We start from the raw sequence: 15,047 nt of genomic DNA on the forward strand, positions 1-15,047 counted from the left end.
TAGTTTTAATGTGCGGGGATCGCTGGTCAGCGTGGACTCGGTGGGCCAAAGGGCTTGTTTCCGCGCTGTATCTCTAAGCTAAACTAAGCAAGTCAAGGTGAAAAACCATATCCACCTCAATTCACCCAACCTTGTTGTTGGTGTACTCCTGTACATACAGAACTGACGGAGCAAATTGTCTCCTTCCAATTGAGCTCTTGTTCATCACTTTGATCAGAGAGCAAAAAAAAACAACGCAAGGATGAGATAATCATAAAGAAAACTTGAAATGGATGAGATAATATGAGCGGAAAAAGTCTTGGCTAAAAGACGATCTAATTTTATCTTTGGTGTAAAATCTAGCGAGTCTGATCATTCTCTGCATCATGTAGCCCATCTGTTGTGACAAGAATACATGGGATTGGCAGAGTAGACAGTGATTAAGATATCGCAGGGAGGGAAGTGTGTTCTCTCATGCCTCCTACAACACGAATATACTTAGAGACAAATTAAAATAGACTGCAGTTGGCCTCAAAATTGTTCCAAACCAAGATGGGAAATGTTGACATAAATGACACAATTGACAGTGTGACTGAAGTTTAAATGAATTGGTCTTGACCTTCTGCCACAAAGTGCAGGTTTTGTGCGCTACTTATTAAATTTCATCAAAAATCAACTTGAATGCGTGCAGCGCAGGTTTACTAGGTTAATTCCCGGAATGGCGGGACTGTCGTATGTTGAAAGACTGGAGCAGCTAGGCTTGTATACACTGGAATTTAGAAGGATGAAAGGGGATCTTATCGAAACGTATAAGATTGTTAAGGGGTTGGACACGTTAGAGGCAGGAAACATGTTCCCAATGTTGGGGGAGTCCAGAACAAGGGGCCACAGTTTAAGAATAAGGGGTAGGCCATTTAGAACGGAGATGAGGAGAAACTTTTTCAGTCAGAGAGTTGTGATCCGTTGCCTGATCCGTTGAGTTACTCCAATGTTTTTTGTTGAAGTATTCAATAGACAATAGACAATAGGTGCAGGAGGAGGCCATTCGGCCCTTCGAGCCAGCACCACCATTCAATGTGATCATGGCTGATCATTCTCAATCAGTACCCCGTTCCTGCCTTCTCCCCATACCCCCTGACTCCGCTATCCTTAAGAGCTCTATCTAGCTCTCTCTTGAATGCATTCAGAGAATTGGCCTCCACTGCCTTCTGAGGCAGTGAATTCCACAGATTTACAACTGAAAAGGTTTTTCCTCATCTCCGTTCTAAATGGCCTACCCCTTATTCTTAAACTGTGGCCCCTTGTTCTGGACTCCCCCAACATTTGGGAACATGTTTCCTGCCTCTAACGTGTCCAACCCTTTAATAATCTTATATGTTTCGATAAGATCTCCTCTCATCCTTCTAAATTCCAGTGTATACAAGCCTAAAACTCTGTTGTTGTTATTTTCCCAAACAGAGGCACTGTTGTTGCAGGCTGACCCCAACCAATACTTCTGGGTGTGTCAGGGTGTCGTTAATGTGGAGAACATGGATGATGGAGAGGAGTTGGGTCTCACTGATGTAAGTATTTTAACATTTAACACTTAGTCCCTTGAAACTTTACCCAATAGTGAAGGGCCTGGTTAGAGTGGATAGAGTGGCTAGGATGTTTCCACTAGTGGGAGAGCCATCTCATCGGAATAAAAGGACGTAGCTTTAGAGAGGAGTTGGGGCGGCACGGTGGCGCAGCGGTAGAGTTGCTGCCTTACAGCGCCAGAGACCCGGGTTTGATCTTGACTGCGGGTGCTGTCTGTACGGAGTTTGTACGTCCTCCCTGTGACCTGCGTGGGTTTTTGTCTGGGAGCTCCGGTTTCCTCCCACACTCCTAGGACGTACAGGTATGTAGGTTAATTAGCTTGGTAAAATTGTAAATTGTTCCAAGTGTGTGCAGTATGGTGTTACTGTGCGGGAATCGCTGGTCGGCACAGCCTCTGTGGGCCGAAGGGCCTGTTTCCGTACTGTATCTCTAAACTAAACCAAGCTAAAGATGAGGAGGAATTTCTTTAGCCAGAGGATGGTGAATCTGTGGAATTAATTGCCACAGATGGCTGTGGAGGCCATCGTTGGGCATTATTAAGGCACAGATTAACAGATTCTTGATTAGTAAAGGACTCAGGGGTTATGTGGAGAAGGCAGAAAAATGCCGTTGAGAAGAAAAGATGCCAGGCACGAATGAATGGTGGAGTAGACCTGGCTTATTTCTGCTCCTTAAAATGAATGCACTGCAACTGTGAATTGGCAACACGTCTCGGTGGAAGTAATTGTTATAAACTGGGAAATATACTTGGATGGGAGATTGGAGGGTGAAGAAGAGCTTTATCAGCCTGCAGAAACAAGGAACTGCAGAAGCAAAAGGACACAAAGTGCTGGAGTAACTCAGCGGATCAGCAAGCAACTCTGGAGAACATGGATAGATGATATTTCGGGTCAGGACCCTTCTTCAGACTGATTGTAGGTGTGGGGGTGGGGGTGGAAGAGAGGAAAGTTATTAGATCATAAGATCATAAGTGATAGGAGCAGAATTAGGCCATTTGGCCCATCGTCTACTCCGCCATTCAATCATGGCTTATCTACCTTTTCCTCTTAACCCCATTCTCCTGCCTTCTCCTCATAACCTCTGGCACCCATCTCCAGACCTGAGTTGCCACTTGACTCTGAGATAGGGTTGCCAACTGTCCCGTATTAGCCGGGACATCCTGGTATTTTGGGCTAAATTGGTTTCCCCCTTACGGGACAGCCCTTGTCCCGTATTAGGCCCTGGGGGCACAGTCGGCCCGGACTCTGCAGGCCCCGACACTGTGGGCCCCGACACCATAGACGGGCCCGACACTGTGGGCCCCGACACTGTGGGCCCCGACACCATAGACCCCAACGCTGTAGGTCCCGACAGTCTAGGTTTCTGGTATTTTAGCTCCGCACAGTCTAGATCCGGAGGCCCGGGTGCCGCCTGACGGAGGTTGCCTAGCAACCCGCCTCCCGGCCCTAGCGGCCACTGTTGGTGGAGCGGGAGCACGTGGCCGCTGGCTGGGTGAAGTCACGTGGGGCATGGGGCAGAGACATCACCTTGTCCCATATTTGGGAGTGAGATAGTTGGCACCCCTACTCCGAGATGACCATTTAGAGCATGTGGAAGATAGACATCAAATGCTGGCGTAACCTAGCGGGACAGTTATGAACAACAGCATTTATAAGGCATTTGGATAGGCAGACGGTATAGGAAGGGTTGAGAGGGATTTTGGCCAAGCAGGTAAATGGGATGAGCTTAGTTGGTTGGTTCTCGGTTGGCATTCTTGCTTGGCATGAACGGGCCTGTTTCCGTGCTCAATGACAAGTCTGTGATGTTTGATCACCAGGTTGCCTTTGATGTCTTGGGGTTCACTGCTGAAGAGAAACTTGGCATCTACAAGTTGACTGGGGCCATTATGCATTTCGGTAACATGAAGTTCAAGCAAAAACCAAGGGAAGAGCAAGCTGAAGTTGACACTCCTGAAGGTAGATTCCCCATCATTCAATGGAATATCTCCAATCATATGAATTGAAAGAAGCACAAGGTAGAAAAGTGGGGAAAGTGACTCACTGGAAAATACTGAACAGTACTATGTGGAGAAACATCTGAACAGTAATGCAGCACAGTGGCGCAGGTGGTCGAGCAGTTGTCTCACCAGTCAGTTCAGTTTAATTTGTTGTCATGTGTGTCGAGGGGGTACGGTGGAAAGTTTTTTGTTGCGTGCTAACCAGTCAGCGGAAAGATAATGCATGATTATAATCGAGCCAATTACTGGGCATAGATACATGATAAGGGAATAACGTTTAGTGCAAGGTAAACCGGCGAAGACCGATCAAGGATAGTCCGATCAAGGTACGACCAAAGAGGTAGATACAAGAAGTTAGGTTTATCCGGAGTATTGTGTGCAGTTTTGGTCTCCTAATTTGAGGGAGGACGTCCTTGCTATTGAAGCAATGCAGCGTAGGTTCACGAGGTTAACCCCCGGGATGGCGGGACTGTCGTATGAGGAAAGAATGGAAAGACTGGGCTTGTGTTCACTGGAGTTTAGAAGGATGTGAGGGGATCTTATAGAGACGTATAAAATTATGGAAGGACTGGACAAGCTAGCTGCAGGAAAAATGTTCCCAATGTTGGGGGAGTCCAGAACCAGGGGCCACACAGTCTAAGAATAAGGGGGAGGCCATTTAAAACTGAAGTGAGAGAAAACATTTTCGCCCAGAGAGATGTGAATTTGTGGAATTCTCTGCCACAGAAGGCAGTGGAAGCCAATTCACTGGATGAATTTAAAAGAGGTAGATAGAGCTCTGGGGGCTAGTGGAATCAAGGGATATGGGGAGAAGGCAGGCACGGGTTACTGATTGTGGATGATTGGCCATGATCACAATGAACGGATAGCGTAGATGGGCATTTTGGTCTGGATGGGTCGAAGGGCCTGTGTGCTGGGTGACTCCATGACTCTGACTCTAGAAGAGGCTTGGACAGAGTGGATGTGGAGAGGATGTTTCCATTAGTGGGAGAGTCCAGTACGAGCGGTCATAGCCTCAGATTTAAAGAACTTTTTTTAGGAAGAAGATGAGGAGAAATTTCTTTAGTCAGAGGGCGGTGAATTGGTGGAATTCTTTGCCACAGAAGGCTGTGGAGGCCAAGTCAGTGGATATATTTAAGGCCGAGATAGATAGATTCTTGATTTGTATGGGTGTCAGAGGTTGTGGGAAGATGGCAGGAGAATGGGGTTAAGGAGGGAGAGATAGATGAGCCATGATTGAATTGCAGAGTAGACTCGATGGGCCAAATGGCCTAATTCTACCTCTATCCCTTATGAACTTATGAAGAGGAGGTATAAAATACTGACATTTCATTGTGCAACGCATTAATGTTTTGTGATAATGAACCAGAAAATGCCAGAAGAGATTCAGCAGGTTCATTCAACTTCTCTACCTTCTCTGTCCTCTGTATCTAGTGGCTGACAAAGTCGCCCACTTGATGTCCATCAATGCAGGAGATTTGCAAAAGGGCATCACCAGGCCCAGGGTGAAGGTTGGCAATGAGTTTGTGCAGAAGAGCCAGAATGTGGACCAGGTGAGCATGGGCATCCAACCTCATTCCAATGTAATAAATAGACCATTGAACACAGAACAGTACAGCACAGGACCAGGCCTTTCAACCCACAACATTTGGACCGAATATGAGACCAACACCAATTCTTATCTTACTGCATAAAATCCATATCACTCATTCTCTGCATATCCATATGCATATCCAAAAGTGTCTTAAATGCTACTATCTCCTCTTTAATGCTACCATCACTGCCACCATAACCTGGCAGCCTGTTCCAGGCAGTCACGACACTCTGCGTAAAAACCTGCCTTGCACACCCCCTTTAAACTTTGCCCCCTCTCACCTTATAAGGCTATTACATTTCTATTGTTTAAAAAATTCCATCCACCAGAAAAAAAACCCTGATATATTATCAGTCCACTAACATTTGGATTTGGTTGGTTTAATTGCCAGCTTTCACCTTCTCCCTCTCCAAAGGATTTGACTGTCTTTTTTGATCATGCTCCCTTTGATAAAAGAGCATTCCCTCACGTCGTCACTGGTGGTCTTCTGTTGCCTCACTTTTCAATTTTGGAAGCACTTTCCACGGGGATTTTGAATGCCACCAGCACTACCAACACCAGGCAGAATTATGCTTTTGTTTTGTACAAATGACGGTGGCGCAGCGGTAGAGTTGCTGCCGTACAGCGCCAGAGACCCGGGTTCGATCCTGACTACGGGTGCTGTCTGTATGGAGTTTGTACGGTCTCCCTGTGACCTGTGTATGGTTTCTCCGGGTGCTCCGGTTTCCTCCCACACTCCAAAGGTGGACAGGTTTATCGGTTAATTGGCTTTGGGAAAATTGTAAACTGTCCCCAGTGTGTGGGATAGTGGCGGTCACAGGAATCGCTGGCCGGCGTGGACTCGGTGGGCCAAAGAGCCAGCTTCCGCGCTATATCTCTAAACTAAAAACCAAACTAATAAGGCCAGGCTTCCACTGTCATCTCGATCTATCTCAAACTCAGGGACCAATCTTGCTGCGTGTTAAAATGTTTTCCCACACAGTAAGAATAGATCTTGCCTCTGCAGTCAATACAAGGGTGAGTTTGATGAACTTGTTTTCATTTGTGTCTTCTTTCAGTGCTACAATGCGATCGGCGCGTTGGCCAAGTCTGTTTATGACAAAATGTTCAAATGGATGGTGGTCAGAATCAACAAGACCTTGGACACCAAGTTGCAGCGCCAATACTTCATAGGAGTGCTGGACATCGCTGGCTTTGAAATCTTTGAGGTAGAGTCTTACAATGGAGACACTTTGCAATGCAGATCACCAAAAATTAGCAATCTACTAACATTGTTGATTATTAAGGTAGACACAAAATGCTGGAGTAACTCAGTGGGTCAGGCAGCATCTCAGGAGAGAAGGAATGGGTGGCGTTTCGGGTCGACCCGAAACGCCACCCATTCCTTCTCTCCTGAGATGCTGCCTGACTCGCTGAGTTACTCCAGCATTTTGTGTCTACCTTCGATTTAAACCAGCATCTGCAGTTATTTTCCTGCATTTGTTCATTATTGAAGCAGAAGATGAAATGTTATTCGCGTTTCAAGTTCTGATGATATAAAATAATCTTTACAGGGGCTAATTTTAACTTTAAAAATTGGCAGTATTGGTTCAACTAATACGGACTACTAACATCTGAGAAGTAGTATGTTGGGAGGAACATTTGTTATAGTTCATTTTCCATTGTCAAATGACCGGAAATACTCTAAAAAGAAAGGACAGAATGAATCAGGACAATTGACTCTTCACGGCTGCTGAAACATTCATAAGGATCATGGCTGATCGTCCATCTCAACTCCCACTGTTCCGACTCCCACTGTCTCTGTAACCTATGGTTCTCTGAGTATCTAAGAACTATGGATTGCTGAGCCAAATTTGCTCCACAACAGGACATTCATTGTCCTCTGGAGTAGTAACGTCGGGAGCCTAACAGCTCTCTGAATTAAGTTGTTTCTCCTCACCGATCCTGAATGAAAGATCGATTATTCTGAGAATGGTCCCCATTCTCGTCTCTTGACTCAAAGGAAACATACACCCGGCATCCAACCTTTCAAACTTCTTAGGAATTTATTTTTCTGTTCCTTTGAGATCACCTTTCATTTTCCTAATCTCAATCGAATATAGGTTTGGTTCACAGAACCTCTCATGATGTGATTATCATCCCAAGCCAGAATCAATCTGGTCATAAGGAGTAGAATTAGGCCATTCGGCCCATCAAGTCTACTCTGCCATTCAATCATGGCTGATCTATCTCTCCCTCCCAACCCCATTCTCCTGCCTTCTCCCCATAACCTCTGACACCCGTACTAATCAAGAATCTATTTATCTCGGCCTTAAAAATATCCACCGACAACGTCCACAGCCTTCTGTTGCAAAGAATTCCACACATTCACCACCCTCTGACTAAAGGAATTTCTCCTCATCTTCTTCCTAAAAGAATGTCCTTTAATACTGAGGCTATGACCTCTAGTCCTAGACTCTCCCACTAGTGGAAACATCCTCTCCACATCCACTCTATCCAAGCCTTTCACTGTTCTGTATGTTTCAATGAGTTCCCTCCTCATTCTTCTAAACTCCAGCGAGTACAGGCCCAGTGCCGACAAACGCTCATCATACGTTAACCTACTCATTCCTGGGATCATTCTTGTAAACTTTCTCTGGACCCTCTCCAGAGCCAGCACATCCTTCAAAATCTGATGATTTTTCCTTTGCAAGACAAAGGAAAAGGAGAACAGTGGAAGGAATGTTAGACAAAGGAAGAATCGGGAGAGGGGGAAGAGTAGTGTTTTGCCTCCAACTCTCTTCCAGGTTTCTCCCCCCGACTACAATCAGTCAGAAGAAAGGTCCCGACCCAAAACATCGCCTATCCATGTTCTCCAGAGATGTTGCCTGACCCGCTGAGTTACTCCAGCACTCTGTATCTCTGTCTGGTGTGGAATGCAGTGAGTTGCTTGGACCCAGAGACTTGTAACTGCATTTAAAATTTGTCGACAGAATCATGGGTGAAAATGCAGATTTAAAAATTGGGACTTTCAAAGGACAAGGGAATGACAATCAATAGATAATCTTAATGGTTTGAAAGTAAACCTTGATTTCTAAATAAATAAGTGCTATGCGAGATGCGAAAGGAATGAGAATTAAACAGTTGTCCAAATAGTTTGGTAAGGAAATATTCTTATTTTCCACCATTATTATACTTCTGTAGTGACCGTAGTGATGTATCCTTATTATAGACAATAGACAATAGACAATAGGTGCAGGAGGAGGCCATTCGGCCCTTCGAGCCAGCACCGCAATTCAATGTGATCATGGCTGATCATTCTCAATCAGTACCCCGTTCCTGCCTTCTCCCCATACCCCCTGACTCCGCTATCCTTAAGAGCTCTATCTAGCTCTCTCTTGAATGCATTCAGAGAATTGACCTCCACTGCCTTCTGAGGCAGAGAATTCCACAGATTCATAACTCTCTGACAATTAGACCGTAATGTTGTATCCTTATTGTTTTGGTTATGCTTTATTCGTAATTGTTAACTGTACGTTTGTGTTGTCATTTGCGAGCGGAGCACCGAGGCACATTCCTTGTATATGCACATACTTGGCCAATAAACGTATTCATTCATTCATTCATTCATTCCACAGTTCAACAGCTTTGAGCAACTCTGCATCAACTTCACCAACGAGAAGCTGCAACAGTTTTTCAATCACCACATGTTTGTCCTGGAACAGGAGGAATATAAGAAGGAGGGGATTATCTGGCAGTTCATTGATTTCGGCATGGATCTCCAAGCTTGCATCGAGCTGCTGGAGAAGGTAATTGCATCAAACAACTCCCAAAAACATTGACAGAACGGACAATGACCAAGAGCCAGAAACAAGAAGGTAAAACATTGGGGAGAAAAATTCATAGAGGGTGGAAACAGGTCCTTTGACCCAACTTGCCCACACCAACCAACATGTCCCAACTACACTAGTCCCACCTGCCTGCATTTGGCACATATCCCTCCAAACCTGTCCTATCCATGCACCTGTTTAATGTTTCTTAAACGTTGCAATAGTACCTACCTCAATTACCCCCGCCAACAGCTCATTCCAAACACCCACCACCCTTTGTGTAAAAAAGTTACCCCTCAGGTTCCTATTGGGTGGCACGTTGGCGCAGCGGTAGAGTTGCTGCCTTATAGTGCTTGCAGCGCCGGAGACCCGGGTTTGATCCCGACTACGGGTGCTGTCTGTAGGGAGTTTGTACGTTCTCCCTGTGACCGCGTGGGTTTTCTAAGAGATCTTCGGTTTCCACCCACACTCTAAACACATACAGGTATGTGCTGAGGGTAAATTGACTTCCGATGTTCTTGAGCTAACATTGTGTCTTGGCCCAGAGGGCCACTCCACATCACTGAAGCACTTGTCACTCTCCAAATCTCACCGTACCAATCCCATGACCTCTTTCAACTAAATTGATGAATGTGTATGGAATCAAAGGGTCTTAACCTGTTCGGCCAGACAACACCCAGAGTTGTGCAGCTAGTAGAGCTTCTGCCTCACAGCGCCAGTGTCCCAAATAGTTCGATCCTGACTTCGTCTGTTCTCTGTGTGGAGTTTGTAACGTTCTCCCTGTGACCGTGTGGGTTTCCTCTGGGTGCTCCTGCTTCTTCCCACATCCCAAAGACGTGCGGATTTGTAGGTTAATTGGCCTCTGTAAAATGGCCCCTCCTGTGTAGAAGCCTAATGAGAAAGTGTGACAATGTGGAAATGGTGTGAACGGTTGATCGATAGTCAGCGTGGACTCACTTGGATGAAGGGCCGGTGTCAATGCCATGTCTCTAAACGTGGTTGGGCAATCCAAATGTATCCACTTTGGGGTAGCAGTTTGACCATTGCTTGTGGATGAGTAGCCATGGCACAACCCAGTGAAAATTCTTCTGCTCTTGTTTTTCCAGCCCATGGGAATCTTCTCCATCCTGGAGGAGCAATGTGTGTTCCCCAAAGCCACGGATGCAACATTCAAGGCCGCCCTGTACGACAACCATTTGGGCAAGTCCAACAATTTCTTGAAACCAAAAGGTGGCAAAGGAAAAGCAGAAGCCACCTTTGAGCTGGTCCACTACGCGGGCACGGTGAGTATTGACATCTTTAGCAAACGTGCCGGGCTCTGCAATTCCACCAGTTCCAAAATAAGACTTGCCGGTGGTTGGTGAGCGGTGTGAGCCAATGGTGGGATTGGCCAATGTTCGTGGCCGATAGATTGCTGGCCAATAACTCAGCGGGTCAGGCAGCAACTCTGGAGAAAAAGGATGGGTGACATTTCCGGTCGGCACCCTTCTTCACCTATTCTTTATTCTCCAGAGATGCTGCCTGACCCACTGAGTTACTCAAAGCATTTTGTGTCTAAATTCAGTATGAACCAACATCTTCTTACACACTTGATGTCAAATCCACTCTGAAGATCCTTGGCGAAGACAATGTGGGATTCTGTAGATTGTGCATGCTGATTTGTCACCAGTCCATTTCACACAGCTGGTAGAGCTGCTGCCTCACAGTGCCAGAGACCCGGGTTCCCCCCTGATCTCGGGTGCTGCTTGTGTGGAGTTTGCACGTTCTCTCTGTGACTGCTTGGGTTCCCTCCAGGCGCTCTGGGTTTTCCCCCACATCCTAAAGACACGCGATCTTAGTTTACAATGCCTCCAGTCTGTGGGGAGTGGGTGTGAAAATGGGATAACATGGAACTGGTGTGAATGGGTGGTTGATGGTCGGTGTGGACACATCGACTTGCCATCCACAAGGTCCCTAACTCGACTCCAAGCTAGTCTAGACCAGTGCTTCTTAAACTGGTGAATGGTTCACCCAAGGGTGAATGAAACTAGAGGGGCGCATGAAGGGTGAATGAGTTAATATATGTAAAATTATACACAAGGGAGAATAAGACAAAAAGTATCCCAAAAAAAAAGAAAATTTAGTCGAGGGTGAATTAAATTTTGTGATAAAGACTCAAGGGTGAATCAGTTTAAGAAGCACTGGTCTAGACTCGATGTGTACCTTCACTGCGATACATTGTGATTGTCTTCTTGATCTTCATCAGGTTGGCTACAGCACCCAAGGTTGGCTGGAGAAGAACAAGGATCCCTTGAATGAAACGGTGGTGGGTCTTTTCCAAAAGTCAGCCCAGGCTTTGCTACCCATTCTGTTTAAAGAAGAAGAGGCACCAGGTACGTTACAGAGAACAGAGATGTGAAAGAGAGTGAGATACAACTCCAGGGGCTAGTGGAATCAAGGGATTATGGGGAGAAGGCAGGCATGGGTTACTGATTGTGGACGATCAGCCATGATCATCAATGAATGGCGGTGCTGGCTCGAAGGGCCAAATGGCCTCCTTTCTCCTGCATAGAAAGGAGAGGTGTTTTACTGTGCAGCGTGTTTTCTAAGCTGAAGGAAAAGAGAGATACACTTGTATGAGTTGGACAAGCTGGAATTAAGGAGTTCCTGCCACATCACACATGCATGAACATGCAGGCCTCAACTACCTCTAAGCCTGTTGTTTGATTTAGAAGTATAAGAACTGTTAGTTGAGTTTAGTTTAGTTCAGAGATACAGCACGGAAACAGGGCCTTCGGGCCACCGAGTCCTCACCGACCAGTGATCCCCGCACACTAACAGTACCCTAAATGTACCAAGGACAATTTTACATTGATACCAAGCCAATTAACTTACAAAACCTGTACGCCTTTGGAGTGCGGGAGGAAATAGAAGATCTTGGAGAAAACCCACGCAGATCACGGGGAGAAGGTACAAACTCCGTATAAACAGCACCCGTAGTCAGGATCGAACCCAGGTCTCTGCCGCTGTAAGGCAGCAACTCTACCTGTTACTTGAGTGGAAAAATCTTCTATCCCATTGCAGCTGGTGGAAAGAAACAGAGAAAAGGCTCTTCCTTCCAGACTGTTTCTGCAGTTTACAGGGTAAGGTTTTATTTTAGACATTTAACTGTCAGAGCTCACTCTAATGCTGGAAAATGATGACTGGGCTGGGATTCGAAGGCTGCATAATAATGATATCCAGTGAACTGTACTGAGTGTTGGGCCATCACCAATTGAAATCTGAGAATGGGCACAAAATGGTGGAGTAACTCAGCGGGACAGGCAGCATCTCTGGAGAGAAGGAATGGGTGATGTTTCGAGCAGAGGGTAAGGGTTTTACAGGGTAAAGTTTCTGTTTGGATTCTCCAGCAAGGACAATCGGCAAAACTTCTCTCCCTTGTATTTTCTTGGTTGGTTTGCCTTCATCCCAGACTACTCATCATTCAATCCTTCCTGGTTGAGTTTACTTCATTGTTGTCATGTGTGCACTGAAAAGCTTTTGTTGGCATGCTATCGAGTCAAAGAAAATATTTCTCAGCTGTAATCAGGCAACTGAAAGATCCTCTCACCAGCTAGAATGTGGTCCTGACTTGCCGTCTTCCTCGTTGGAGAACGTTGAACTATCTTTAACTGGACTTTATCTGACACTAAATAATAAACCTTTTATCATATATCTGTACACTGTGGGTGCCTTGACTGTAATCATGTATAGTCTTCTCATTGACTGGATAGCAAGCAATAAATAGCATGTATAGTCTTCTGGATAGCAAGCAATAAAAAAAGCTTTTCACTGTACCTCGTTGCACCTGACAATAATAAACTAAATTAAACTCATCTACACTAAACTAAATTAAACGTGAATACATTCAAGCCATCCACATATAAAGGATGAAGCATAAAGGATACAATATTTAGTGCAAGATATAATATTGAAGTCCGATAAAGTTCGATTAAAGATTGTTCACAGGTCTCACATGAGGTAGATGGGAGGTCAGGACCCCACTAGCTGATGAGAGGACCGTTCAGTTTATTGAATGATTTAATTTAATTATTCCACACTTGCTCTTTATTCAACACTTCGTGATTTCATTTAACTCGTGGAGTAACTTTGACATTTCTGGACCGATTGTTGTTTTTGCTCCATTTGATGCCTGGTCTCTTTGTGACCGGTCTCATTTCCCTTCACTGCCTCCATTTAAAATATTCCTCCTTTCAACACCACAGGAGCAGCTGAACAAGCTAATGACCACGCTGCGTAGCACTGCTCCCCACTTTGTGCGATGCATTGTGCCAAATGAAAACAAGCAATCGGGTGAGTCCCGTTCTATGTATAATCTTTGTAACTAGCACAAAAAAAAAAGTATAATTTTCTCTCGTCGAGCCAGAAGGTCACACGGCCCAGAAACAGGCCCTTCGGCACGACTCGTTCATGCCGATGAAGATGACCCATCGAAGCTAAGTGTTAAAGGACATCTATTCCCCCCACCGACCCTCCCCGCGGCTTTACGACATTCTTTTCTCTCCCTCTCAGGTCTGACGTAAGGTGTCCCACCTGCAACATTGACCCAGTTTGTCTTCCCACAGATGCGGTCTGACCTGTTGAAGATTTCCTGATTTTTTACATTTTTGTTTCAGTGGACTTTTAATTTAGACATTTAACTATCAGTGCTCACTATAATGCTGGAAAATCATGGCTGGGATTCAAAGGCTACAGCAATACTGATGTCTCGTGAACTATACTGAGTGTTGCAGCATTTCAGGAGAGAAGAAATGGGTGACGTTTCGGGTCGAGTCCCTTCTTCAGTCTGAAGAAGGGTCTCGACCCGAAACGTCACCCATTCCTTCTCTCCTGAGATGCTGCCTGACCTGCTGAGTTAGTCCAGCATTTTGTGAAATAAATTCCTTCGATTTGTACCAGCATCTGCAGTTATTTTCTTATACTGAGTGTTGGGTCACCACCAATTGAAATCTGATAATAAACACAAAATGCTGGAGTAACTTAGCGGGACAGGTGAGAAGGAATGGGTGACATTTCGGGTAGAGACCCTTCTTCAGACCGAGAGTCAGTGGAGAGGGAAACTGGAGGTACAGGAAGGTACAAAGAGAACATAAGGTGCGAAAAGGACAAATGAAAGCAGATGCAGTTCAAGGAACTGTACGACGGTTCATTGTTGGCTATTGGGAAAGGTGACAACGAGGCATAAAAAACAGTAAAACTAATCAGGAGGACAGTGAAACAAGTCGGACAACTAAGGAGGAGAAGGGACAGAGAGAGAGAGGGAAAGGAAGGGTTACTTGAAGTTGGAGAAATCAATATTCGCTGGGTTTTTCACACAATGCTGGAGTAACTTAGCAGGTCAGGCAGCATCTCGGGAGGGAAGGAATGGGTGACATTTTGGGTCGAGACCCTTTTTCAGACTGATGTCATGGGAGGGGGCGGGACAAAGATAGAATGTAGTCAGAGACAGTAAGACTAGTGGGAGAACTGGGAAGGGGGAGGGGATAGAGAGGGAAAAGCAGGGACTATCTGGAGTTAGAGAAGTCGACGTTCACATTGCGGGGGTGTAAACTACCCAAGCGAAATATGAGGTGCTGTTCCTCCAATTTGTGCTGGGCCTCACTCTGACGATGGAGGAGGCCCAGGGCAGAAAGGTCAGACTGGGAGTGGGAGGGGGAGTTGAAGTGCTGAGCCACCGGGGGATCAAGGAGGCTAAGACGAACTCCTTCGCCGGGTTAGAAGCTGCTCAAGCGAAATGTGATAATCATTGGTTTTGGTTTCTCCTGCAGGTGTGTGTGATGCTGCCCTCGTTCTTCATCAACTCGCATGTAACGGTGTGCTAGAGGGGATCCGTATCTGCAGGAAAGGGTTCCCCAACAGACTGCAGTATCCTGAGTTTAAACAGAGGCAAGTTTGCAGGACTTTGGTTCGACAACATTTGGAGCACAGCTTCCAGTTTATGTCATAATCTGTGAGGGATTTTCTCGGGGCATTGAGTATAAAAGTCAGGAAGCCATCGAACTTCATTCAGCTTTATAGAACTCTGGTTTGGCCGCATTTGGGGCATTGCTTC

The 15,047-nt window shown here is 45.7% G+C and overlaps 1 protein-coding gene across 1 annotated transcript in view; it reads left to right on the forward strand.

Moving 5' to 3' along the window:
- The window catches only part of LOC144603867 (myosin-16-like), a 73,722-nt gene that overhangs the window by 17,439 nt on the left and 41,236 nt on the right, over positions 1-15,047 (forward strand). Inside the window, exons 9-18 of the mRNA XM_078417639.1 lie at positions 1,438-1,541; positions 3,374-3,512; positions 4,988-5,106; positions 6,206-6,355; positions 8,765-8,935; positions 10,063-10,239; positions 11,202-11,328; positions 12,020-12,078; positions 13,201-13,288; positions 14,764-14,881. Coding sequence (XP_078273765.1) covers positions 1,438-1,541; positions 3,374-3,512; positions 4,988-5,106; positions 6,206-6,355; positions 8,765-8,935; positions 10,063-10,239; positions 11,202-11,328; positions 12,020-12,078; positions 13,201-13,288; positions 14,764-14,881 — 1,252 coding nt within the window. The remainder of the gene's footprint in view (positions 1-1,437; positions 1,542-3,373; positions 3,513-4,987; positions 5,107-6,205; positions 6,356-8,764; positions 8,936-10,062; positions 10,240-11,201; positions 11,329-12,019; positions 12,079-13,200; positions 13,289-14,763; positions 14,882-15,047) is intronic.

Source organism: Rhinoraja longicauda, chromosome 21 (genome assembly GCF_053455715.1).
Source record: "Rhinoraja longicauda isolate Sanriku21f chromosome 21, sRhiLon1.1, whole genome shotgun sequence".
Taxonomy (NCBI): Eukaryota; Metazoa; Chordata; class Chondrichthyes; order Rajiformes; family Arhynchobatidae; genus Rhinoraja; species Rhinoraja longicauda.